We start from the raw sequence: 27924 nt of genomic DNA, 5'->3' as shown, positions 1-27924 counted from the left end.
AGAGGAACCTGGAGGGCTACAGTCCAGCAGATCGCAAAGAGTCGGACATGAATGAAGCGACTTAGCACTCACTGGTCTATGAAGTGGGCAGAGGTCAGATTTTTAAACCAGGGAGGCAGTCTCCTGTCTGTACTCTCCTAGCTGCTTTAATCTATACTGGCTTTCAAGCAACCTCAAGACCTGCATCCCACTCAGTTCACAGCAGAACTGCAGCTCCCAAAGCCTTTCTATATAGAATTCTCCACCAACGGGTCACTAAGCTGAAGTCTCCGATGTCAGGGACCTGGGTTATGCATTCACTACGTTGCCCAAGGGTTAAGCCTCGTGCTTTGCATTAAACAAGCTTTCTATTTCTGTTAAAAGCAGAGATAGAGCAATGCAGGGAAGTTCTTCCTAAAGTCTAACTTCTAGTCATTTCCCAAGCCAACAGAAAAGGGGAATCTGCGGCTGCAATCCGTGACCACCAGGTGGCGCCCGCCATTTCCCGAGCAGGAGGGCGGAGCCGCTGCAGATCACAAAGAGCATGTGGACGCTCGGGCGCCGCTCGGTTGCCACGTTCCTGCCCCGCTCCGCGCTCCCGGGCTTTGCCCCTACCCGTGCCGGGGCCCCGCGGCCGGCGAAGGACCTCTCGCTCTCCGGCCTCCAGGGCCTGCGAATCGGAACCGCCAAGGCCCCGGCGCGTAGCCAGTCCGTAAGTATCCGCGCCGGCAGCTGCGCAGGCCGCACGCCGGGAGGGAGGCCGCGCACGCCGAGGACGCGCCGGGCAAGCGCACTCGCCCCAGCTCCGGCGGGGCCGCGCTTGGGCGGGGAAAGTGCGGCGGCGCGCGGCCGAGCAGTGCCCAGTCTCCGTTTCTCCCGGTTACTTTTGCACTGTTTTCCGCTTTCTTGAGAAAAAGGGAGATTGTATCCTGCGGTGCAATTGCGGGAAAAGCAGGAAAGGTGGGCGGGGACTGACTCTTAGGGGCCAGTAATGGTTCTAAGCTTGTCACTGCTCTTTTCGAGAACTTAAATTTAAGTAATAATATATGCTAGGTACTATAATATACATATAAGTATTCTATGTATAATATTAGCATGCTATGAATATAGAACTATTTCAGTAAAATAGTGTATATATCAATATAACGATATAAATGTGTACTATCAGAGCGATGCTTTCAAGCATGGGCTTTTATGAACGAAATGCTTTCATCTAGCGAGGTGAAGATGTCAGAGTTGCGGAGCACTGCAGCTAGAGCAGCAGGGCTTTTTGGATCGGGCCTGGGTTCCAAATTCTGGCTCCTGGACTCAGCAGCGGTACCTCGAGGGATCGCGGAACCCCTCTGAGGCCTGGCTTGTTTTTCTGGGAAGAGATTACCGCTGGCATAGGTTTAATTAACATATATAAAGTCTTCAGCACTTAATTTCACTTCTCTCCCCCGGGTTACAAAGAAATGCCTAACCCAGTTACTCCACGACTTGGAAGCCCAAAGGACTATGGGATTAAGGAGGTTACACGGGAGGATAGAGGTGATGTTTAATCAGGGTCTGCAGATAGCAGGAGGCGGTGAGCGGCCTTCAGGAGAGAACTGAATGGGCAAAGGCGGGAAGGCAGGCAGGCAGAGATCAGCTCTGAGTGGCTGGTCCACTGGATGGACTGTGGGTAGTGAAAGGGCAGGTGAAATCCAATTCAAATTGTTCATGGAGCTCTGGAAGTTGACTTTAGGCTTAACCCTTCCACTGAGGTGTACTATTTGACTGTGTTGGAGATATCCCTGGGATTGGTTGCCTACGCTCAAAGTTGGAATCACTGACTTCTCTTCTCAGGAAAACCAGGCAGTCAGGACCACGCTGGTCACAGGTGCCCCTTCTACAGAATGCACATGTTCATCACCCTGTTCCTTCTGTGCTGCTCTTGCCTGGCATGGTGCTGCAGTGGGCGTTTCTGTGTGTGTGAACAGAGTCTTGTCTTGGGTGAAGTCCTCAGGCTGGCCTTGCTAAGTGAGGAGCCAGCAGATACTCAACTCATTTGATGCCAAGAGTGGTTGTGCCCGTTTGTCCACCCAGCAGCGGATGAGAACTGACTCACTCTTCAAGCTTGCGGTTTGCCATAGCCCAGGGTGACAAGGGGACCCTGGGCTGGCCTCCCTGCTGGCCATCAGGCCAAGCTTCACCAGAGTGGCCTAGGTTGGGTCATGTCCAGGGTCTGAGCTGGAGCCTGTGGAACTACCTAGTATTTCCTGCAGCGTCTCCCCTTAGCCGGCCTTGTACCGAGCTCACGAAGTCACTGAGCCCTGGACACTCGAGTGGGCAGACCTGCCACAGACACACAGTCCAGGGGCTCCAGGTAACCTTGGCAGCAGGAGGGTTGGCCTCGGGGGGCCTAAGGGGGAGCTCTTATAACAGAGCCCTGCCCACCCTGAAGTCCATCTGCAGCCCACAATCAGAGTGGGGCAGCTTCTTCCTTAGCAAAGGCCAGATTTCCCCCTCTGAGGTCCTATGTGGAAAACCACACTGTTCTGACATGCCTCAAAACAAACTGATTGATCACCATCAGGCCCCAAGTTTGGGGTATTGCAGTCCATGACTGCTGCCTTCAGAGGAGGAAGTAGAGGTCTAAAAGGTTAAGCAGTTATCCAGGGAATGTCGGGCTTCCCTGATCGCTCATTCGGTAAAGAATCTGCAATGCAGGAGACCCGGGTTTGATCCCTGGGTCGGGAAGAACCCTTGGAGAAGGAAATGGCTACCTCGTCCAGTATTCTTGCCTGGAAAATCCCATGGACAGAGGAGCCTGGCGGACTATTGGACACAAATTAGTGACTACACCACCACCACCACAGAGAATGTTAGATTAGGGAGAAGCAGGTAGGAGATGATGGAGGGGGTCTTTGGCAACTGTTCCCTTGTGATTACAATCAGCTGAATAGGGACTTCCCTGGTGGTCCATTGGTTAAGAATCCGCCTTGCAATGGAAGGGACATGGGTTCAATCCTTGGTGACGGAACTAAGATCCCACATGCTGTGGAGCAACTGAGCCTACTTGCCACAACTAGAGAGCCCACATGCTACAACGAAAGATCTTGTGTGACACAACACGAAGGTTCCACATGCTGCAACTAAGACCTGACATCACCAAATTTTAATTCACTCATTTAAAAAAAAAAAGAAACTTGAAAAAAAAAACAGCTGAATAAAGTCTTCTATTCTGGCTGTGAATGAGTACCTTGCTTGAGACCAGCTCTCCAATCAGAACCATCGAAGATATACAATTAAAGGACAAAAGAGAAACACTCTGTGTGAAGGTAGCAGACGGACTAAGACAGCTAGGATTTGAGAGGCCGAGATCCACGAGAGAAGGGAAAACTGACTGACGTGAGCCCCGAGTTCTCAAACCCCTCCCCTCTGTGTCTGGAGCCCTGTATCGTTCCCGGGGTGCGATTCTTGCCTTTGGGGCCAGGACCTTGGGGCCAGACAGCATGGGTTCAGATCCCAGCTCCCCTGCTTTGTATCTGTGTGTTTGTGTGACTTAGGCAAGTGACCCTGCCGTGCCTCAAATTCCTCGTCTGTAAAATACAAGTACAGTCGACCCTCCTCATTCCTGGCTCCTGTACTTTTGCACCCACCTCCTCACTGTGGTGTATCTGTAACCCCAAAATCAATACTCAGGGCCCTTTCAGGGTCATGCTAGGATGTGCGCAGAGCAGCAGAAAGCCTGAGTCACCCGCACTCTCATGACCCTGGCTGAGGTCACAGCAGGCCCTGCCCTCTTGTTTCAGCTCCCACACTGGAAACAAGGGTCTTTTACACAGTCTGTCTGGGGCACGTTCTTCATGGTTTAGTATTGTGACACAGTTTTGTGGTTTTTTTTTTTTTCCTGGTTGATTTCACTGTTTAAAGTGTCCCCAAGCATAGTGCTGTCTGGTTGCTCTGTGCAGGAAGGCTGTGAGGGACCTTAGGGAGGAAACAGGCGGGCTGGGTAAGCTTTGTTCAAAACGTGAGTTTTAATGCTGTTGGCTGTGAGTCCAGGGTCAGTGAATCGACAACATATATGATAGAGGCGTCTTTAAACAGAAACACGTGTAAAACCAGGTTGTGCCTTGATCATTTGGTGAAAACGAGACCAGAGGCTCACAGGAACCTCTCCGTATTTCCCTCAGGAGCAACTCGCTCATCCACCAACTTTACAGGGCATCTCTATCATGAATGACGACTGTCACAGTACAACACTTCCCTCCTAGGCGGGCAATGAGGACTAAATGAGTCCCCTCTCTAAAGTCTGGGATCACCACCCAGTTGATGGTGAACACTCCAGAACATGCTGTGGGACACTGTGCTTTTCACAGCCACTCTCTCACTTCTTCAGAGCCAATGTTTTTAAATGGCCATCTGTGTCCTACACCCCCATTTCCTCCTCCTCCTCCCCTCACGTCTCAGCCTTAGTCTTTCCCAGCTTGCCCAGGGCCCCGATGGCCCAAGAGAGTAACCACAGTCTCTGTCCCCTCCTCTTGGTGGCAGCCACGGTGCCCTTTGGAGAAGGTGAACCTTGCCGCCAAGCTCTGCAGGCCCCTCGGCGTCTTCCCCAGATGAAGCCCTGCAGCCCGCCTCTCCATCACTCCCCTGCCGCCTCTCCATTCTGCTGGACCACTTCTCTCTCCTTTCGGGCCTCCATCCCCTCTGACAGCTCTCCGGGTGGTCATAGCTCAGACCCCACTGCTCAGAGGGAGTAGTTAGGTATTGAAAGAAATCAGTGTGTCACAGTGTCCCCTGCAGATGGTGTTATTAAGATCTGTCAGGCAGCAGTCTGCAGCTGCATCCTGGCCATCCAGCCATTTGTGCTTGCTCCTTTTAGTCACATTCTAAGACTTTGCTGACACTCCTCACCCCGTCTTTGTTCACCACCCCATCCCAGCCAGCAGCACTTCCGGTGATGGTAGGTATGTCCTGAGTCTGTGCCACACGACCCCCGACAGGTAGCTAATGAGACCGGGGAATTGACTTTGCAATTTTGATCTTACTTCAGTAAATTTACATTTGAATAGGTGCATGTAGTGAGTGGCTACTGCGTTGGGGAGCACAGCCTGCGTTGGGGAGAGAGCCTGGGCTAGTGCAGTGTATTGCACCAAAAGAAGACAAAAAAATTGCCGAGGAAGAAATAGTCTGAAAAACTTTAACCTGGTTACTCCTGAGTGTACCCGTAATAATATTTAAACTGCGCATTAATGGACTGTAATGTATTGGAAAATGGTAATGTTCTTCACTTTGGCTTTTAGAGCTTGAGCCTCCGCTGCCTCAACCAGACCCTGGATGTCAAAAAGCAAAGTGTCTGCTGGATAAATTTGAGGACAGCGGGAACTTTGGGTGATGCTGGGTAAGACAAAGCATCTTGCATGTCAGAGATCACTTCTTCCTTCCACCACCCCCATGTATAACATATGCACACACACATATACTTGTCTTTTTCTTTCCTTTCACTTTTTTTTAACAACAAAAACCTCAAAACCCATCCCACAGAAAACCTGTCTTCTCCCTAAGTAGCAGCGCTCATAAGCATCTTCCCACATCACTAACTATCCACTATACTATGTTTAGTGAAATAGTTCTAAGTTGTATGGATGTGCCATGATTCATTTAACGCATTCCCTATTGCTGGACATTGAGGTTGTTCCCAGAGTTTTGTTGTTATTCTCTTTGATATCTTAGTCTTTAGGGCCGGCCAAGTTTCGGTAACAAGTAGACCCCAAATTGAAATGGCTCCAAGCAGGCCCCCTTCTCTGTGGGAGCAGGGTGGCTGTACCTCTGTGAAATGGTTCAGAGAGCCAGACTCCCTCCACCTTCCTGTCTCCTGTCTGCACCATCTGCCCTCTGCCGGTCAAGCCTGGGTCATCCCATCCACGGTACACTCCACAGAAATGGACGAGAGCATGGCAGGCCCAGCAGTGGTGTTTGTCCCTCACTCACATTTTAGTGGGAAGGACTTGGTCCCAGGGCCCCAGCTAAGAGGAGGGGAGGCCAGTAAGGTAGTCTAGTGGGTGTCCTGGAGGGAAGAGGTGATGGGTTCTGGGGGAAAGCTGCTGGGCGCTGCTGCAGCCCAGCCCTCTATGAATCTGCATGACACCACCCCTGCCCCAGCCCCTGTAACCTTCTACACACATCCTGGGGCCGCAACCACAGGCCCACAGTCCCTCATCTGCCTCGAAGGCCGAGATGCCCAGATGACATGCAGTCCTGTCTCCAGGTCTAGGAATGGCTTCTCCGACCTACACACAAACACACACGGAGAGGGGCAAGATAACCAGTACATCAGTAGCCCGTGTTCAAGTAAAAGATGACATTTTATTTGAAGAGGGCAGCAGTGGAGCCCCCTGGGCTGCCCTGGGACAAGCTCTACCCTGGTTGTGGGGGACATTCCTCTAAGAAACCCCAGTTCTGCCCCCAGAAGGCTCCTCACTGGCTGTCCCTCCCCATGGCCTCAGGGGACACAGGCAGTGGAACGTGTCCCTCCTGGGGGTGAGCAGTCTTCGCAGCCCTCTCCCTGCTGATAGTAACAGTTTCTGCAGGCTGTCGTAAGGCTCCAGTCGGCCAGACTGATTTTTCTTTGATAACAGGATTTTCTCAGAAACCTAGTAGGCATCTGATCTCTTAAGACCTAGTCAGTCTCACATACTAGCCACCTGGAGCCTCCTGTATGTGCTAAGTCACTTCAGTCATGTCCGACTCTGTGACCCTATGGACTGTAGCCCACCAGGCTCCTCTGTCCATGGATTCTCCAGGCAAGAATACTGGAGTGGGTTGCCATGCCCTCCTCCAGGGGATCTTCCCGACCCAGGGATTGAACCTGCGTCTCTCACGTCTCCTGCATTGGCAGGCGGGTCCTTTTCCACTAGTCCCACCTGGAATGGGAGTCTCCAACTGACTTATTTTTGGCATCCTCACTCCCACAGCCACCTGTCTCAACCTAAGAGCATTTTCCTTGAGGTCGTAACACTAAAGACTACTCTTAACCTGCTTTTTGCAACAGAATTAGATCCCCTTTTTTGGCTTAATGAGAGGCTTTAGCTTCTCCCTTTGGCTCATCCATCTCGGTACTGCTTCCAGCTCCCCAGTGTAGACCGGCTGGTCTTCTCCTGGCTCACCATTTCTGTGTTCATCAGCTAACGGCAGCAGGGAGCCACCCACACGCAGGAACGTCCTAACTGTCGCCAAAGCTCCAGCTCTGCAGGACAGTATGGGCCTTCCAGGTTATCACAGGCAGCAGCTGACAGGGGACCTCCAGGCTCCGGGCTCCCATGTCTGTGTCGTTGGCCCCTCCCCGCAGCCTCTGAACAAGTGCTACGTCTGCATGGGTTAGGTTTTCGCCTCGGGGGCACCATTTCCAGCCCCTCCTTGCACAGACTCTCTGCTACTGTCCCCCTATCCCTCCAGACAGCCCTCTGAGGTTGGGTGGGACCTTGGCAGAACACTCCATGCCTAGCTCCCTTCTTCAGGGTCTACTTCTGGCCTCTGGGAAGCGTACCTTGACCTGCCATGTGTAGGGCAGCCCGCTTTTGCCATGACCCACCTGCCACTGCCAGATAACACCTGCTAAGCTCTTGACTTTGGGCTTTATGCCTGAGTCAGGTGTGTCTTTATGTTCCCCAAGCTCCTCCGGGCACCTATCAGTCTGTCCTGCTTCTCTTCAGATGTCCCTTGATCAGCGTTAACTGAGGAGAGGGAGAGGGAAATGCCCAACACCCGCCCCCCAGGCCCACCACTCAGCCCCGTAGCCTTCCGCACATTGTGCCCTTGAGGCGGGTGAAACAGACACACACAGGAATGACATGTTGAGTTAGGGGATTTCACCTATATGCACAGGCTTCCCTGGTGGCTCAGACAGTAAAGGATCTGACTGCAATGTGGAAGACCCGGGTCCAATTCCTGGGTTGGGAAGATCCCCTGGAGAAGGGAATGACAACCCACTCCAGTATTCTTGCCTGGAGAATCCCATGGACAGAGGAGCTTGATGGGCTACAGTCCATGGAATGTCTTACTTTGGGCCTCCTAGAAACTCTCCAGTGATGGAGTTTTCCAAGACACCTCTTGTAACCTATAGATACATTCTATACAGGGAGGTTTCTGGCAGTTTTCATTGTCATAATTTACATACCATAAAATTCACCATTTAAAAATGTACCACTGGGACTTCCCTTATAGTCCAGTAGTTAAGACTCTCTGTGCCCAATGCAGAGAGCTCAGATTTGATCCCTGGTCAAGGAACTAGAATCCCACCACGCCACAACTAAGCCCGCACGAGGCGATGAAGATCCCCCTTGTGATGCAGCTAAGATCTGGTACAGCCAGAAACAAAACAAAAACCCAGCCAACCAATATATATATAAAGTAAAATGTACCGTTCAGTGGTTTTTAGTATCCTCACAAAATTATGCAATCTTTACCACTATCTAATTCCAGAACAATTTCATCACTCCAAAAAGAGACTCCATAGCCATTAGTAATCACTCCTCATTCCTCCTTGCCCCAGACAACCACTTTCTGTGTCTATAGATTTATAGCATTTTTTAATTAAAAAATAATATCTATATAGAATATCTCCAAGTATTCAGCTTGATAAATTTTTAAAAACTGAACATACCATGTAACTCAAGAACTAGCTCAAGAAATAGAATGTTACCAACCCCTTGAGAGCAGGCCTTCTGCTCACTTCTAATTATTAACCCCTCTTTATCCCAGAGTAGCTACCATTCTGATTTCAAATAACATGGATTAGTTTTGCCTGCCTTTTAAATTTATATAAATGGTATTAAGAATAAGTATGTCTGTGTGTGGCTTCTTTCAGTCACTGTTTATTGTGGGATTCATCCATATTGTTATTTTTGTAGACAATTCTGTCTTGCACTGTAGTGTTTCATGGTTTGAAGGTATCACAGTTTATTTATCTACTGTATTATGTCTGGATACTTGGGCAGCCTCTAATTTGGGCTAATGGATAGTTCTGCTGTGAACATTCTAGCGTGGTTGGTGTCTCTTGATGAACCTGGGTATGCATTTCTGTTGAGTATATACCCAAGAGTGGAATTGATGGTCACAGCACCTGAATGTATTCAACTCTTGTAGAAGTATCAATAGTTTTCCAAAATGCTTGTCTAATTTATTTGCCCATCAGCAGTATCTGAACGCTCTGGTTACTGCACTTCCTGACCGACTCTTCATATTCTCTCTTTCGTTTTAACCGTTCTGGTGATATCTCATTGTGGTTTTTTAATTTTCATTTTCCTGAAGATTAGCAAGGTTGAGCACCTTTGCATATGTTCATTGACCATTTGGATATCTTTTTTTTTTTTTAATGAAACCTGTTCAAATACTTTGCGTATTTTCCTGTTGGGTTTTCTTATTGATTTGTAAGAGTTCTTTACATGTCCTGGAAATAAGTCCTTTTCAGATATATGGAATGCAAGTATTTTCTCCCACTTTGTGATTTGCCCAACAAATGTTAATAACAAAAGCAATGGAAACAACCTCAATGGCCAGTTGAAAGGGACAAGCTGAATGAATAACATAAGATAAAATACTGTGAAAACCCATACGTGCTAATATGGAACAATGTCTAAGACATATGAAATGAAAACTGCAAGGTGCTTCATTTGTATATTAAAAAATATATAAAAATTCTAGAAGGATACAGAAGAGCTTGCTCATACACAGATTGCCTGTCTGGGAAGAAAGGCTTACTTTTTTCATGCTTTTTAAATTTTTACTCTGTATATGTTGGGCTTCCTTGGTGACTCAGATGGTAAAGAATTGGTGTGCAGTGCAGGAGTTCAATCCCTGGGTCAGAGAGATCCCCTGGAGAAGAGAATGGCAACCCACTACCGTACTCTTGCCTGGAGAATTCCATGTACAGTGGAGCCTGGTGGGCTACAGTCTAGGGGGTGACTAAAAGGATACAGAAGATTGCTCATCATAGTTTAGCCTGTTTGGGAAGAAAGACTTACTTCTCTAAATTCTTTCATGCTCTTTAAATTTTTACTCTGTATATGTTAGATATTTTCCATCTATTTAAAAAATTTAAGTAAAAAATAAATATCAATTGATGCTAATAAAATGCAGCAGTTTGGTGATCGCATGATTGGCGTTGTTTCTCTTCCCCCTGCAGCACTTTGGATGATACCACCTACGAAAGACTGGCCGAGGAGACACTGGACTCCTTAGCAGAGTTTTTTGAAGATCTTGCAGACAAACCATACACGTTTGAAGACTATGATGTCTCCTTTGGGGTACCTCTTTTCTTCTCTTCATTCTTCTGTATCCTCCCTAAGAATTTTAGCTCACTGAGATAGAGAATTCCTTTCCAGTAGCATGCAGTTATGGATGGGGCCAAAAGACTGGAGTTCTGGTTTCAGCTGCACCAGTCTTGTGACCTCAGGCAAGTCACTCAGCCTCTCTGAGCCCTCATTTTTCCTGAAAATACAGACTTTGAACCTTCACTCAATACCTATGAAGGTAAATCAGGAAGGAAGCCAGGCATATGTGTTTGTGTAGCAAGACAGCCCTCCTCATGCAGGCACGGAGAACACTGAGCTAGACTGCTAGTTCTTAAGCCGGGTGAGAGATTGCCTAAGATGCATTCAGACTAGACATGTGCCTCGCTTCCTGGAAATTCAGGCTGCAGTCCTAGGAAGCCTGTTTTTGAAAAGCTCACCTGAGATTCTAAAGAGCACCTTTGGGTCCCACCTCTAGGAATATTTGATTGGTCTAGGTTGTGGCCCAAGCCAGGCATTGAGGTTTTTGAAGTTTTTAGAGTAACTCCCCAGATGCTTCATCCAGGGCTGGATGAAACTTAAACAGATCCTAGAAGCCCAGGTAGTGCTGGTGTGAATCAGCTGGCCACCAGGTGGCAGACTTGAGTTAGGGTCAGCCTTTGGATTTATGGAGAATTATTGCCTAGGCCGTAGGGAGCAGCTCTTTTTGACCAGTGGGAGCAAATCCCCTGCAGAAGTTAATCCTCTTGACAGCAATTAATTAATACCAGGAAATGTCATGAAGTGTGCATTTGGGATTAAATCATGGGATTATTTAGGACAACCAGCTGTCAGGCTAAAGTGATAGAAATGGTATTGGATATTACTGTTGGGGGTACTGGCTAGAAAAAGGACTCCATCAAATGGAGCAGGTGTCAAGCCTGGTTGTAAGGACAGTAAGGGACTTGGTGGTAATGGGGCAGGGCAGGAAAGGATTAAATGCCTTCCAGGTGGATTCGTTGGAAGCTGTCAGCACCAGAAAATGCAGCAGTGCTCAGGCTGGGCTGTGGACGTGCTTATGCAGGCAGCCTCAGAAGGGAGAGATACCAGGGAACCCTTACAGACTGGTCCCTCCAACCTGCCCATCTGTGGGATGATTAGAGCTAGGGGAAGCTACAGGTCTCATCTCCCCCAGCCTCCTTCCTAGGTGCGGTAACTATAGGGAAACCAAGTCTCAGGCTAAGTTCTGCCACACTTGGAGACACCACAGAAGCAGTCGCCCCACCTGTTCCTATAGGATTAGTGAAGCATGTCCCTGCTTGACTCAAATACTTTATTTGACAGTTTCATTAGAAGCGAAGGTGCCAGTATTGTAGCAGCTGGATTCTGCTTCCCTCACGAGGCAGGCAACAAAAGCTTGTGCTCAGTGCGGGGTCAGGGCCTTCCCTATCTTCACAGGGTCTCTCTGAAGAGTGCTCAGCTGCTGCACTTGCCCATTCGTGCAAGGGAAGAGGCACCTGAGTTTTTCCACCCGATCCATACACTGCGTCTTGAGTATCATTCTCCTCACTAGGGAAGAAGTATATCTAGTAAATCATGTGCTAATTAGGAAAATCTCTAGTGTAGATGCACTCTATACTAGAGATTTAGTAGCTCCCTCTGTTGTTGGGCTACCTCAGGTGTGAATTTCTGATCAGAGTCCTCCAGGTGCTAACTTATGTATTTCACATATAAGATAAGTTAGTTGACATTACATTATAGATGGTAGAGCACCTGTAACACCATTAGTTGGTTGGAGCACAGCCTTTCCCTGCCCTGAGTCAGATGTCACCTCCTCTGCAGGCCTCGTAGATGCTCCAGGCAGACACCACCAGCCCTCCTTGCCCAGCACTCTTGAGTTTGATACTGACACCCTCTGCTGTAACTGTCTCTTTACACACCAGCTCCCATGGCTACAGTGAGCTCCTTGGCAGCTGGGACACTGTCCACTCCTGGTCTTCCAATGCCTAGAACATTGCCAGGTACATAGCAGGGACTTAAGAAATGTCAATTCACTGTATAAATGAAATGAGACTCACCTACTTTTACATACTTTCAGTGATGGCAGTCAGCACATAGAACTGTTTTATCAACTTGCTATTGGCCAAATAGGCAAATGAAAGCAATACTCTAGATAAACCCGTTCCCTTCTGTGGACTGGGAGACATGGGCAGCTTCGTGGCTCTTGTGTTGTCCCGGTGGGGCAGGTCATGTGGTTGTCAGTATCTGGGTCCAGGCCTCATCCTTTACTGGTTATGGTTATCAGAGGGAACTGCCTGCAGGAGCCAAAGCCCCACCCATGGCTAGGTAACCATGGAGTCGCTGCACTTGACCCTGGAAACTGTGACAAGCACCATGCTATTTAGAGTTACCTCCAAGCTGCCTTTGTTTTCTTTCCAGGTGGAGCCCTAGCTTCTTAGTCACTTTAAATAGAGTTTACCGGTTGCCATGCCCTTCATTCACTGAGTTTTCTGCATATTATTGCCATAGACAGAGGCTTCTTAACCATTTGGGGATCAGGACACCCTGTGAGAATCTGACTGCTCTGGATCCTCTCCTGAGAAAAACTTCTGTGTATGCCTAGGAGTTTCTGCTTCCAGGGCTGTGCTGTTTGCAGAGCCTTGAAGACCACCTCTGGGTCCTAGGTCATGCACCCCTGCTCGGAGGTAGCACTTTATTGGATATGGTGACAGAGGGCCTGGCCTAGCATCCTGCATTTGTACTTTTTTCTAGAATGCTTAAGTGAATTATCTAACCATGAGGACAGGTCCTTTAGCTGTAAAGTGAGTAACAGTAACCTCCTCTTCTCCAGGTGTATTTTAGGATTAAGTGAAACAATGTAGGTAAAAGCGCTGTATATTCATTATTCTTATTCCTTAAGGGGAAGTCAGTGTACATTTTAGGAGTGGGGGAAGTCACACGCATATAGGTGTGTGTTAGTCGTTCAGTCATGTCCATCTCTCTGCGACCCCATGGGCTGTAGCCTGCCAGGCTCCTCTGTCCATGGGATTCTCCAGGCAAGCCTACTGGAGGGGGTTGCCGTTCCCTTCTCCCAGGTATCAAACCTGGGTCTCCCACATTGCAGTCAGATTCTTTACTGCTTCCCTGAGCCACCACGGAAGCCTATTCATATAGATGAAATCCCCTAATGCAACATGCCATTCCCATATGTGTCTGTTTCTACAAATGAGCTTATAACAACGGAAAGGACTATTTTTGCTTCCACTGACGCTGCCAGTCGGAATCAAGCCTCACCTCCTATGACTGGGGGCTGCTTCCACTGGTCAGTGTCTGGATGTCAGGAGCTAAATACTGCCTCTCTCCCCCACTGCCCCATATTGATATCTGCCCATTCTCCCTAAGTAGACACTCAGATTGCTCCTTGAGGAATAACATTAATGTACAAAAAAAGCTCTCTTTTATCTGGGTTACTTGCAGACGGTTCCAAAAGCATTAAGAATTCCTGGGGAACCAGTAATGCATCTAGTTTCCTTTGGAAATGGAAGAAGTTATAACAAATCTGGTCAGCGTATTAAAAAGCAAAGACATCACTTTGCTAATAAAGGTCCATCTAGTCAAAGCTATGGTTTTTCCAGTAGTCACATATGGATGTGAGAGTTGGACCATAAAGAAGGTTAAGTGCCAAAGAATTGATGCTTTCCAACTGTGGTGTTGGAGAAGACTCTTAACAGTCCCTTGGACTGCAAGGAGATCGAACCAGTTAATCCTAAAGGAACTCAACCCTGAATATTTATTGAAAGAACTGATGCTGAAGCTCCAATACTTTGGCCAACTGATGCAAAGAGCCAACTCTTTGGAAAAAGACCCTGATGATGGGAAAGATTGAGGGCAAGAGGAGAAAGAGGCGACAGAGGATGAGATCGTTGGATGGCATCACCAACTAGATGGACATGAGTTTGAGCAAGCTCTGGGAGATAGTGAAGGACAAGGAAGCCTGGCGTGCTGTAGTTCATGGGGTTGCAAAGAGTCAGACACGACTTAGCAACTCAACAACCTCAGTAGAAAACTCTAATTGCGCACAATGAACAGGAGGGGGCGTAGTTGAGCGTTGCCTTGTGTGACCTTGCCCTTCACGTTCCAGGGGTTATCACAGTGCCTGATTATCATCCACTTGGTTCTCTCATTGGGTTTTTAAAAATCCATCAGTTTTTTGCACAGATATTGAAAATGCTAGGATGAAAAGACAAATCTGCTCTCAGGGGACTTAAAGTAGTGGAGGGAAGGAGCAGGTGAGGAGCAAGCTGGCAGCTCAGATACAGTGAGGAAAACACACAGGCCATAGTCCCAGCTGAGGGGTGCCAGGGTAACCTTCCCAGAATCGCCTCAGTTCTCCCATCAGCCCCCGCTCCGCGAACTGTCTCTGAAGGGGGCGGAGCAGCTGTTGTCCTAAGGAAGCTGGTGAGACTGTGCACTCCTAGACCCAGCCCCTGCCTTTCCTGCTGTATCATGTACCGCCTGGGTGTAGGGTCACAACAGGGCATTTAAGGGCCGCAAATAGGTAAAATCAGGAGAAATTATGTCTTGATTCCTTGAGTCTATTATATGGAAAAATAAGCCATAAACTATATATATGGACGGGGAAATGAGTGACTGTGATGGGTACAGACCTTCTTTTTGAGGTGATAGAAATAGCCTGGAATTACATAGTGAGGATGTTTGCACACTTTATGAAAACACTCTGTGACATGCTAAAAACTACCAAATTATACAGTTGTAAGAAACTGAAATATAAGTGAAAGATAGTCCGAACAAAATAACACAGATAGGTTTCAAAGGAAAAAAAAGAAAATTTAAAGCAAACTTGCGTGATCATAGCCCTGCATTTTAAAACCGGCAGCTGAACACCACCCTGGTGGCCCACCGGTCGGCACTCTGCATTCCCAGTGCAGGAGCCTGGTTTGATCCCTGGTCAGGGAACTAGACCCTGCATGCCATAACGAAGACCTAGTACAGCTAAATTAAAAACAAACAAAAGAACTGGCAGCAGATACCTGAGCTGATATCGCTGATTAACAGGACTGAGAGAGCACTTCGTGTTGTGGGAAGAACAGCATCTTCTGGGCTGGAGCAGACCTGGATTTGAGATCAGCTTTCCCAGTTTCTAAGTTTCCTTTGTTACCCTTTCCCTTTGTTGTCCTCATCTGTAAAACTGGGATAATGATTTCCACCTCCCGATGGTTATGATCGTGATCGTAGAGGAAACAGTTTTACACAGAGTGCCCAGCAGTGCCTGGTGCAGAGCAGGTACTGAAAAATAATAGATGCTATTTTTGTGGATGTCTTCATTTTGTTTATAACATTTATATTTCCAACGTCTCCATAATTTTGCTTATTTCTTTTTCATTGGAAAAAGATCATTAAAAATATAACCCACTAGTGTCCTCCCCATCCCCTGCCTATCAGTTATATTATTATTGGCACTCTCTCCACCTTTTCAATAGCGCTTTGTGTTTGCAAACCAAACACAAAACATTCTAAGAACCACTGGGGACCCGTTGGTGGACAGGGACTCTGAAAGGCTGCCTGTCTGAGGGCCTTGCAGGGGTTGGGGAGCAGAAAGGCTTAGCCGTGGAGCTGTTTCTTGAATATCCTGTGCAGTCTAGAGAGATTTCAGGCCTGAGGAGTAAGAGGCTCCTTTGTTGAAAGAGGGTTTTCAAATTTAAATGAGCATTTATTGGGCAAAGATAAGACCAACCGGCCTTTTGAAGAATTCAAGGCTCCAGAGAGGAATATAAAGCTGGAGAGGGGCATCTGAGAAACTTGTGAGCTGCTTTGGTGGGGCGTGAGGGGGGTGGGGGCAGTGGATAAGAGCCCTGGTGTGCAGAGGGTCTGCCTTCTGCCAGCGGAGCTCAGGCTGCTGCTCTGAGACCAGCAAAGCTGGTGGCTGGATGGCTTCCTTCTCTCTTGCCTTTTCTTCCTTTCTTCGGTCATGAACTTGGTCTGCCCGATGTTTGTGCTGACTGGGACTGCAGTAGAGTTGGTGCCTATGTCTTTTAATGTCTCTAATATGTTCTGGCCCGTCGTTGAGAAACTAAGGCAGCAGTCAGGATGCTGATCCTTTCATTTGTCGGCTGCAGTAGAGCCACTGAACACTCCTGTCTTCTTACCTCAGGAGGGGAATAAGGATATTCTTTGCCTTGTCCACCTCAAAGGGAATGAGGGAAAACACTCTGACATATGTGTCGTTGTGATTAATCATCATCTGATTCCAAGAGCAGTGCTCTTTCTGCGTGATCTAATTCCAAAAACTAAATTAAAGACAGTTCCTTTTTGGTGTATGTTGTGCCCTGGTATAAATGCAGAATTGAGATATAACAAAAGAGGAGGCAACTATGACACAGTGATAACCCTGTCTTGTTTTACTTCCTCATGCTTTTTTCCACCTGATGCACCAGAGTGGTGTTCTAACAGTTAAACTGGGTGGAGATCTAGGAACCTACGTGATCAACAAGCAGACTCCAAACAAGCAAATCTGGTTATCTTCACCATCCAGGTAAGTCCGGAAGTCAAAGTCTCTCAGGGTTTAGCTTGTTTGAAACATGACCTGGTAGACTGTTTAAGAAGGGTCACCCTCGTGTATTAGCACCTATGTAAGGCAACCTTTCCTGAGGTTTTTCAGCATGTCTCAGGCTCAGTAGGAAGGTTTACTCTGATGATTATGTGGCTGCTATAAGCAGGTATCAGGATATTAACAAGATTGGAAGTGAAGAATTTTCGGAACCCACCTTGCCATTTTTTCTCCATGAAAAAGCCACCTTTGCTATTACAGCATGTGAACAAGTTGCAATTTGTCTTCAAAGCACGTTAAAGTTTGACCTCTGGTCTGTTTTGAGCACCTCAATTAAAAGTTAGTTGAATTCCACTTGCAGAACTGGGCTGTGTGCTCTGTGGAGGTTGGAGAGTGTTTTAAACTGTACTTCCAGGGCATTCCATGCCTCCTACCTTTTTCATTGATGTGCTTTCAATCTAGCAGAATAAAAGATTGTTTTGGAGACCTTCTGTGCTGCGTTTCAAGGCCTGAGAATGTGCAGGGAGAGAGGGTCCCTCATCCCTCTAGCTGCTGTTGAAGTGGTTGTAAGAAAGTGAAGGGAGAGACACCCACAAAGAGCTCTCGGAACAACCTTCCTGGTCCTTCCTTCATTAGCACTTCCAAAGAGAACACTCAGACTGTGAATTGGGAAAGGCCCAGATACAACTAGCCTGGAATTCTTTGAAAGCCGCACAGTGTTTCCATTTTTTTGAAGAAAAGTGTTTAACTCTTTCCCTGCCTCAGCATTGACATCACTTTTAGGTAGTTAATATTATACTGTTTATGGTGCTGTAATGTGTGATTCTTTGTTCAAACTAAATCAAGCATTAGGCTTCCTTCATCCCAGCCTCATCTAGGAAGAATGTTATCATTCAAGAAAAACCAATTCCAAGGAATCACTCATTTCTAGCCAGGTGCTTATTCACAGACTGTCTTGCTTTTAGATCTAACTTAGTTGAAGTTGAGGGAGATTTTACCCTGTGTGGGCCAATTAGCCTGTTCTCTTTGGTCTCAAACAGCCACCTCGACCCTTCCTGTGGCCATGCATGAGGGCTGCAGCCTTATCCTTCATCTCCAGAGGAATCAGGATGAGAAACTGGGTGGACCACAAATCCAGCCATCAGATTTGGGGATCAGTGGCTTTGAAAATAGCAGGCAGAGCACCAGAACCAACTGTGCTGGCTCCACTAAAAGAATTCCCTCTTGTTGTATCTTGAGACTGAAAAGTCCTTATCGTATTTGGACACACCTACCAGCAACAGGATCCTACCTCAGGCATGTTTAGAAAAATATACTTCTGGATGATAACAAATTTTGAGAAATCCTAAGTTGTTTTTTTGTTGTATTTTTTTTTTTTTAATTCACGATGAGAATCTGGAAAGAAAATATGCCACATAGCCTTTTACTATCATGAAAATACTGTGTTCCTCAAAAAAAAAAAGTTATTTTCCACTCAATTTTTCACATTGGCCCAAAATAACCTTTCCTAGGGCTGCTTTTCTGATATTATAGGGCTTTTTATTTTATTTTATGGCATGGGGGATCTTAGTTCCCCGACCAGGGATCAAACCCATGCCCCCTGCATTAGAAGCACAGAGTCTTAACCCCTGAACTGCCAGGGAAGTCCTGGGGCTTTTTAACTGACAACGTTTCAGGTCAGAAGAAACACTGGCTTTGCCTCAGTACCTTGCTTGAAGACGTTAAAGGATGGAATAAAGGAGAGGTCTGGGTGGACAGCTGGGTGTCCCTGGCTGAGCACAGAGCCCTGGGCAGTGTGGAGGGGCCTGGGCGTTCTCATGCTTGCCTGGTATCCTGGCAGCAAATCAGAGTCCAGAGCCAAGGAAACGTTCTCTGGCTTTGGTCCAGGTTATTATGCCTCTGTGTGTTTGGCTGTTTGTACATGGTAAAAGCCCAGTGCTTTTGGTTTGTCCCTTTTATTCCATTAAGAAAGTGCCTTTGGTTGATAATACAGAAATCCTTGATGTTTTCGTAACCTTCAAAACATACTTCCCTTCTGAACTTTCCTCCTCCCTGGCAAAGCTGTCCCAGTCCTGCACTTTGGAGAAGCTCCCGTGAGCGCAGCTGGACTTGGCAGCCCCTTGCTTCCTGTGGGCTTGCAGTGTCCTCTGCTCCTTCCTCCATCAAGGCGTCACCCTGCAGTGCCATCAGTTGCGGGCACGTCCCCTCCTCCACTAGACCCGGAGGAAGTGGAATTAATGGGCACAGGTTGTGTTGGTCTGGAATAATCAGACACTGCGAAACCTAGTCACACGGGCCACTCGGACACAGTGTTCCCAGCGTGAAGTGCATGTGCTGTTCTTGTTCACTAGATGAGCTTGAGACGGATGAACTAGCCCATCAGACTCTCACCTTCATGGATTTCAAATTGAATTAAGCAAATTGTTTTTGCTTAAAAATACCAGTAGAGACGGTTACCAGGAGCTGGGAAGAGGAGTGAATAGGGAGTAACTGCTTAATGGATGTGGAATTTCCTTTGGGTGATGAAAATGTTTTGAAACTAGATAGAGATAGTGGATGCCCAATGTTATGAAATGTACTGAAATGATGATAATAACATAGGTAAGGGGCAGATCATGCCAGTAGTGCATGAATGGCCATCATCCAAAAGACACCGCCCTGATATTTCACATGGACATGACCAGACTATACACATGGAGTCGACACCGAAATCAGATTGATTATATCCTCTGCAGCCAAAGACGGAGAAGCTCTATACAGTCAGCAAAAACAAGACCAGAAGCTGACTGTGGCTCAGATCATGAACTCCTTATTGCCAAATTCAGATTGAAATTGAAGAAAGTGGAGAAAACCACTAGACCATTCAGGTATGACCTAAATCAAATCCCTAATGACTATACAGTGGAAGTGAGAAATAGATTTAAGAGACTAGATCTGATAGACAGAATGCCTGATGAACTATGGATAGAGGTTCGTGACATTGTATAGCAGACAGGAATCAAGACCATCCCCAAGAAAAAGAAATGCAAAAAAGCAAAATGGCTGCCTGAGGAGGCCTTACAAATAGCTGTGAAAAGACTGGGAAGTGAAAAGCAAAGGAGAAAAGGAAAGATACACTCATTTGAATGCAGAGTTCCAAAGAATAGCAAGGAGAGATAAGAAAGCCTTCCTCAGCGATCAATGCAAAGAAATCGAGGAAAACAATAGAATGGGAAAGATTAGAGATACCAAGGGAACATTTCATGCAAAGATGCACTCAATAAAGGACAGAAATGGTATGGACCTAACAGAAGCAGAAGATATTAAGAAGAGGTGACAAGAATACACAGAAGAACTGTACAAAGAAGATCTTCATGACCCAGATAATCACGATGGTGTGATCACTCACCTAGAGCCAGACATCCTGGAACGTGAAGTCAAGTGGGCCTTAGGAAGCATCACTACGAACAAAGCTAGTGGAGGTGATGGAATTCCAGTTAAGCTATTTCAGATCCTGAAAGATGACACTGTGAAAGTGCTGCACTCAATATGCCAGCAAATATGGAAAACTCAGCAGTGGCCACAGGACTGGAAAAGGTCAGTTTTTAGTCCAGTCCCAAAGAAAGGCAATGCCAAAGAATGCTCAAACTACCACACAATTGCACTCATCTCACATGCTAGTAAAGTAATGCTTAAAATTCTCCAAGCCAGGCTTCAGCAATTTGTGAACCGTGAACTTCCAGATGTTCAAGCTGGTTTTAGAAAAGGCAGAAGAACCAGAGATCAGATTGCCAACATCCAATGGATCACCAAAAAAGCAAGAGAGTTCCAGAAAAACATCTATTTCTGCTTTATTGACTATGTCAAAGCCTTTGACTGTGTGGATCACAGTAAACTGAGGAAAATTCTGAAAGAGATGGGAATACCAGACCACCTCACCTGCCTCCTGAGAAACCTGTATGCAGGTCAGGAAGCAACAGTTAGAACTGGACATGGAACAACAGACTGGTTCCAAACAGGAAAAGGAGTACGTCAAGGCTGTATATTGTCACCCTGCGTATTTAACTTATATGCAGAGTACATCATGAGAAATGCTGGGCTGCAGGAAGCACAAGCTGGAATCAAGATTGCTGGGAGAAATATCAATAACCTCAGATACGCAGATGACACCACCCTTATGGCAGAAAGCAAAGAGGAACTAAAGAGCCTCTTGATGAAAGTGAAAGAGGAGAGTGAAAAAGTTGATTTAAAGCTCAACATTCAGAGAACTCAGATCCGGTCCCATCATTTCATGGCAGATAGATGTGGAAACAGTGGCTCACTTTATTTTTCTGGGCTCCAAAATCACTACAGATGGTGATTGCAGCCGTGAAATTAAAAGACGCTTCCTCCTTGGAAGGAAAGTTATGACCAACCTAGACAGCATATTAAAAAGCAGAGACATTACTTTGCCAACAAAGGTCCGTCTAGTCAAGGCTATGGTTTTCCATAGCCATGTATGGATGTGAGAGTTGGACTATAAAGAAAGCTGAGTGCCGAAGAATTGATGCTTTTGAACTGTGGTGTTGGAGAAGGGGACGACAGAGAATGAGATGGTTGGATGGCACCATTGACTTGATGGACATGGGTTTGGGTGGACTCCGGGAGTTGGTGTTGGACAGGGAGGCCTGGCATGCTGCAGTTCATGGGGTCGTCGGACACAACTGAGCGACTGAACTGTCGAACTGTCTGTGACATTTCAGGTTATCATATGTGATATCATAGGATATCATATCATAGGAAAAGCAAAAGATCAGAATATGATAAACGGAGACTCGTCAATAGGGTTGAAATGTTTTCAGGTCTTGAGCATTGTTCTATGAATTGTTCTTGAGGATAATGATGTAATTCTGCTTTTTTTAAAATTAGAGTTGGTTTCACAATGTTGTGTTCGTTTCAGGTGTACGGCAAAATGACTCAGATATATTAAATCAAGCCTAAGACAAGAAGTCAAATACATGTCTTGTTTATTACTTTTTAGTTCTTCGCTACAGTCAGTTTCTTGGTGACAGTTTCTTTGGAAGCGCAGTTGCCATGAACTTACTCTGTGTTTCGTCTTGTAGCGGCCCCAAGCGTTACGACTGGACTGGGAGAAACTGGGTATATTCCCACGATGGCGTGTCCCTCCACGAGTTGCTGGCCACAGAGCTGACTCAAGCCTTAAAGACCAAGCTGGACTTATCTGCTCTGGCCTACTCTGGAAAAGACACTTGCTGCCCAGCCCAGTGCTAAAGACGTGAAAAGCTCTAAAGCCAAGACCCCAGCCTTGTTCTGCAGCTGAATGGCTAGCTTTTTCCATTCCTGCATTTGAGGACAGTTGCATTGTATGTAACAGCTCTGTGAAAAGACTGTGTTGCCTTCCACCCTGCCCCCTGAGTTTAGATTTTTAATTTCCATGGAGTTTTTTTGAATGTTTTGTCTGATTTCCTGCCTCACGTGATAGCCTTATGTTTCATAATGTCTGTATGCCCATACCTTTATATATAACCTCACAACTAAGAAAAACAGGAAGGATAAATTCTAGGAGAAATAAATGGGCTTGACCATTCATTCTTTGAAGGACTTACCACAAAAACTGCATGAAGAATATTTGGCCAACCTCATCATACTATCTCAAAATGAGACTTATTAAAGGGAAGCCGAAAATGTTCCTCCTCCTCTTGAAAGTGTAAACACATCTAAGCCCTTTAGTACTGAAGCATCAGTGGCAACTCGGGAACTGTCAAATGAAGACTATTTTCTCTTTGTGCTTTGTGACCCAGGGTGTGATGGGGCAACACACGAAGTGTCTTCCATATGCGCATATAGATGTACATACACATTTACATGTGTGTATACATATTTTTTAAGGATCGGTATAGAATAAGCTATTGAAACATAGGTCTGAGTATGCAAAAAGTCTCCCAAAGACCAGGGGGCAGGGAACATCTCCCTAATCTCCTGGATATAGTATAATAAACGAGGTCAATGGAGCTAAGGAGGTGCTTGGCAAACTGTGAAAGCCCACACAAATGAAAAGATGTTGGTGTAGCAAAATAAAACTTAACTCTCAACTTTTAGGTTGTGAATAATTTTTAATTCCACACCCTTGTCCTATTTCCCCATTTCTATTCCCCTCCTACCTTAAAAGAACCTAATTGTAAGAATGTGATCATTAAGCAAATGAAAATAACTCCTGAGTTTTGCTGTCCTGAATGTACACCATGCTTTGTCTAAGCTGTTGATTCTTTTCTTAGATAAAAAGAAGTCAGACTAGCTCTCTACACCCAAAAGTTCCCCCAAAGCAATCCTGCAGGCAGATCACTCAGACAAGATAACTCTGACAAGAAAGCCAGGCAGTCTGCACTGAGTGGAGATGCAGAGCCTCCTGCCTCGGTGATTCCCCCTCCATTTTTCCCATTAAAACTGTCCTGGCTGAGCAGAATCTTGGGACTTGATCTCTGGACACAGATCTACTAATTAAATGCCAGCTCTTCTAATTAAAGCACCTTTCTTTTCTTTAAAAACAAACAAACAAAAATATCTTGGTGTTAATGAAAGGAACCCTGGTCCTACACCTTGTTTAGTTGCTGAGACTTGGCTCAGCCCCAAAAGAGGTTGTCTGTCTCTGGGCAAGTTTCTCAAACTCTCTGGACCTCTGTGTCCCCGCCTTAACAGAGAGGATGAAACTGGATAGAACAGAGTTGATTTCCAAGTCAGACACGCAGTAGTCCCATCAGGCAGCTTTCCAGGCTAGCTTTAATTCCCTCTAGCAGAGGAGATGACAGTGGACACTGTTTATAAGCTGCAGAGTGAGTATATGGTTCTGGGTTTAGGTCCACTTGAATTTCAGTTGAATTCATGTTCAGATAATGATCTTTTATTGTGCCGTTAGTGGCTAAGCCTATGCTGAAGGCAGCATGTTTAGGTGTTGATCCTGACCCCCAATCACAGGCCTCATGAATGAGATTAGTGCTCTTTTACAAGAGACCAGGGAGCTGCCTTGTCCCTTGCAACATGTGCAGACACAGGGAGAAGACAGCTGTCTGTGAACCAGGAAGCAGGCCTTCAGCTGCCACCCAGTCTGCTCTTGATCATGGACTTCCTGGCCGCCAGAACTATGAAATAAATGTTCATAAGCCATCGAGTCTCTGGTATTATTGCCCAGCCTTAGTGGACTCAGACAGCCTGCTACACCATCTGAATGTTACAGCCTTGCATTTTACACCTGCAGAAACCAGGGCATGGGAACATTAAAACTCACTCAAAGTTAGGCTCTTGTTCTGCTACTCCCTTACTAAAGAAAGACTTATTAGTGACTGGTTTATGCAAATATGTAGCAAAGACTTTTTGCACAGGGAAAACGAAAAACATTCTTTGTGGGGGGAAAAAAGAACTCAACAATAGAACAATACAGACAAATGCTAAATGAGTATTTAAAATACAGTCATTCTTTAAAAATCAGTTATTTTTTAGTCCAGTGAAAATTTTTAAGTCGGGTTAGTCAGTGCCAGTGAAAAAATAAATAAAATCGTGTGTCTCTGTGTGTCTGTGTATACACTTGTATCTGTTTCTTGCTTCTAATGAAAGTTTCATTGTCCTTCACTTACCTGGAACTCAGTTAAGTTGTGCCCTCTCCTACCTGGGAAACAATATAAAATTTAAAGATGTATTTAATTGGGCTGAGGTAACAGGAAAATAGAAATTGAGGACTGTGCTCTTAATGCTTTTCCTTGCACATCGTTTCAGGCCTATTTACTTTTACTTTATGTACAGTTCTACCTGGTTTAATTATTTAGATCCTAAGACTCTTGCAGATTGCCATTTAAGGCAGTGAAAAGACGGCAAGCACAAGAACAGAATGGGGACAGGAATAAAAATCACTCTGACCAGCAAACTGGAAAAGCACCAGGACATGGGGCCAGTGCCCCTCATACCTCAGACCCTGGGAGCACCATCTCATCTATTGCATCACCCATACTAAAGACGGATTCTGGACTTCCCTGGTGGCCCAGTGGTTAAGAATCTTCCTGCCAATGTAGGAAGATCTGTGGCTATGGAAGATTCCATATGCCTCAGGGCAACTAAACCCACAAGGCAGAATTCCTAAAGCTCAAGCTCCCTAGGGCAAGTGCTCCACAAGAGTCGTCATTCAGTTGCTCAGTCGTGTCTGACTCTTTGCGGCCCCATGGACTGCAGCACGCCAGGCATCCCTGTCCTTCACCATCTCCCTGAGTTTGCTCAAACTCATGTCCACTGAGTAGGTGATGCCATCCAACCATCTCATCCTCTGTCGTTCTCTTTTCCTCCTGCCTTCAGTCTTTCCCAGCATCAGGGTCTTTTCTAGTGAGTCAGCTCTTCGCATCAAGAGAGGCTACCACAATGAGAAGCCCATGCACCGTAGCTAGAGCGGCCCCTGATCTTTGCTACTAGAGAAAGCCCATGTGCAGCAACCAAGACCCAGCACAACCAAAAATAAATAGATAATAAAAATGTTTTAAAAAATTAAGGATGGATTCTCAGGAACACGTTGTAAATGTTCAGTATAAGTTCAAGGGGGGGGGGAAGAAAATATATTACATAATTTTAGAAAGCTTTCTCTTATGTCTCTCTTCCTGAGTGAAGAGACCCTTTGCCACCGGAAAATAAAACTATCCAGAATGATTTATTTACCTCTTTCTGAAGATACAGAGATGCATGGGGGTATGTAAAAGAAATTTTTTTTAATCAAAGTTTAAAAAATTTTATCCAAAGTCTGCCACTTATTAGTTTGTTGACACGAGCCTCAGTTTTCTGGTCTGTAAAATGGGGACTCGAACCTGTGACACCTGGACCACATGCAAAGCAAACATATGACAAACATATGACGCAACAGAATTGTATATGTAAATGTGAGCTTGTCCCAGACTTCCCTGGTGGCCCAGTGGCTAAGACTCTGCGCTTCCACTGCAGAGGGCCTGCGGTGTGATCCCCAGTCAGGGAAATAGGCCTCCTATGCTGCAACTGAGCATTTAAATGCCGCAACAAAAAATCCTGCATGTTGCAACCAAAGATTTCACATGCCACTATGAAGACTGAATATTCCACATGTGGCAACTAAGACCCAGTTCAGCCAAATTAATTAACTCATTTTTTAAAATAATAAAAATTCCAGAAATAAAAATTAAAAGATAATAAATTTGAGATTTTTCTCCAAAGTCCTCCTCTCAACCTCAGTTAAAACACTTATTTTGGTTATGTTGGTGATGGATTCTGAATTGCCTGGAACAGTTTTTCTTGACCCCTATGGGACTTATATTTCACTCCATCTTCTGCATAGCTTCTAAAACCAATAGCCATCCTATGTCTGATAGTTTGTATTAAATAATAGGTTTACAATATGTTTCTCAAGCTACACTTGACCCCATGTTCTAAAAAGCCTCATTGCTGTTTCTTATGATAGAACCTTGTTCATGAATGTAAAGTTTGTACGGTTTGGCTCTACAAGGTTGCCAAAGAAAGCATACCTTCCGGTACACACCGAGATTAAAGTAATTTTAGGTCTTATCCAGTTGAATTCTTGGCATGGATTTATCTTTTGAAAATGAAAATAGCTACATACCAGAAGAGGAAGGAGAGGCACAGGTATGAAATTTCATATAAATTCTCCTTGCTATTCAAAACTATGACTTCATGACTGTCTTTCAGCATATAGCTACTGTTAAAGTAAGAAATGGCTTCAAATTTTTGGTTTTACCTAGTCATGACATTTTAAAGATCCCAACTAATGGCCCCTCGGGAAGTTGAAAAACTGACCTCACGTATATCCTGATGTTTGCTCCAGAAACAATCTGAGCTTACATGATCCATTTCCTCTGGATATATTAAGATAAAATGTTTTAACTTTCAACAAACTGGGGGTAGGGTAAATGTACCTCAACATAATAAAGGCCATATATGACAAGCCCACAGCTAACATATGCATGAGAGCTTTTCCTTAAGATAAGGATCAAGGGAAGGATGCCCACTCTCACCACTTTAATTCAACATAATATTAGAAGTCCTAGTCAAAACAATCAGGCAAGAAAAAACAAAAGGCACCTGAATCAGAAAAGAAGAAGTAAAACTGTCACTATTTGCAGATGGCTTGATATTATATACACAAAACCCTAAAGACTCCACCAAAAAACTGTTAGAACTAATATACCATTTCATTAAAGCTGCAGGGTACAAAGTCAATATAAAAAAATCAAGACAATTAAATATCAGAAAGGCAAATTAGGAAAGTAAGCCCAATTATAATTGCACCAAATAAATAAATAAATGAAATGCTTAGGAATAAACTGAACTAAGGTGAAAAATCTGAAACTGAAAACTATAAGACACAGATGAAACAAATTGAAGAAGATACACATACATGAAAACTTATTTTATGTTCATGGATTGGATGAATTCAGCTCAGTCATATCCGACTCTTTGCAACCCCATGGACTGCACCATGCCAGGCCTCCTAGAGTACTCAAACTCATGTCCATTGAGTCGGCGATGCCATCCAACCATCTCATCCTCCGTTGTCCCCTTCTCCTCCTGCCTTCAATCTTTCCCAGCATCCAGGTCTTTCCAATGAGTCAGTTCTTCACATCAGGTGGACAAAGTATTGGAGTTTCAGCTTCAGCATCAATCCTTCCAATGAATATTCAGGACTGATTTCCTTTAGGATGGAATGGTTGGGTCTCTTTGCAGTCCAAGGGACTCTCAAGAGTCTTCTCCAACACCACAGTTCAAAAGCATCAATTCTTTGGATGAATTAATACAATTAAAATGACCATAATACTCAAAGTGACCTACAGGTTCAATGCAATCCCTATCAAAATTCCAATGGCATTTTCACACAAATAGAACAAACAAGTCTTAAATTTGTATGGAACCACAAAAGACCCTGAGTAGCCAAAGCAATCTTGAGTAAAAAGAACAAAGCAAGAGGCATAACACTTCCTAATTTCAAACTATATTAAAAAGCAATGAAAATAGTATAGTATGGATAAAACATAGACACATAGATGAATGGAAAAGGATTGAGAGCCCAGAAATAAACCAGCACTTACAAGGTCAACTAATTTACAAGAAAAGACTCAAGAACATATAATAGGAAAAGGAGAGTCTCTT

General features: G+C 45.4%; 1 protein-coding gene and 1 long non-coding RNA gene across 7 annotated transcripts in view; one reads left to right on the top strand and one right to left on the bottom strand.

The window, feature by feature from the left end:
• The window catches only part of LOC138988904 (uncharacterized), a 155289-nt gene that overhangs the window by 92739 nt on the left and 34626 nt on the right, over positions 1–27924 (bottom strand). The window lies entirely within an intron of this gene.
• FXN (frataxin) lies at positions 482–24325 on the top strand. 2 transcript variants are annotated; one of them, XM_070375797.1, is made up of 5 exons: positions 482–691; positions 5250–5347; positions 10130–10250; positions 16670–16767; positions 18844–21851. In XM_070375797.1, the coding sequence occupies exons 1-5, from the start codon at positions 524–526 to the stop codon at positions 19067–19069; spliced, it is 711 nt and encodes a 236-aa protein (XP_070231898.1). In that variant the 5' UTR covers positions 482–523; the 3' UTR covers positions 19070–21851. The 2 variants fall into 2 exon arrangements, with proteins under 2 accessions (XP_070231898.1, XP_070231899.1); XM_070375798.1 differs by lacking the exon at positions 18844–21851 and adding an exon at positions 21864–24325 and having other exon boundaries at positions 484–691.

The sequence above is a fragment of the Bos mutus genome, chromosome 8 (genome assembly GCF_027580195.1).
Source record: "Bos mutus isolate GX-2022 chromosome 8, NWIPB_WYAK_1.1, whole genome shotgun sequence".
NCBI classification, from domain to species: Eukaryota; Metazoa; Chordata; class Mammalia; order Artiodactyla; family Bovidae; genus Bos; species Bos mutus.
The sequence above is the reverse complement of the archived record's forward strand: the minus strand, read 5'-3'. Positions and strand labels throughout refer to the sequence as shown.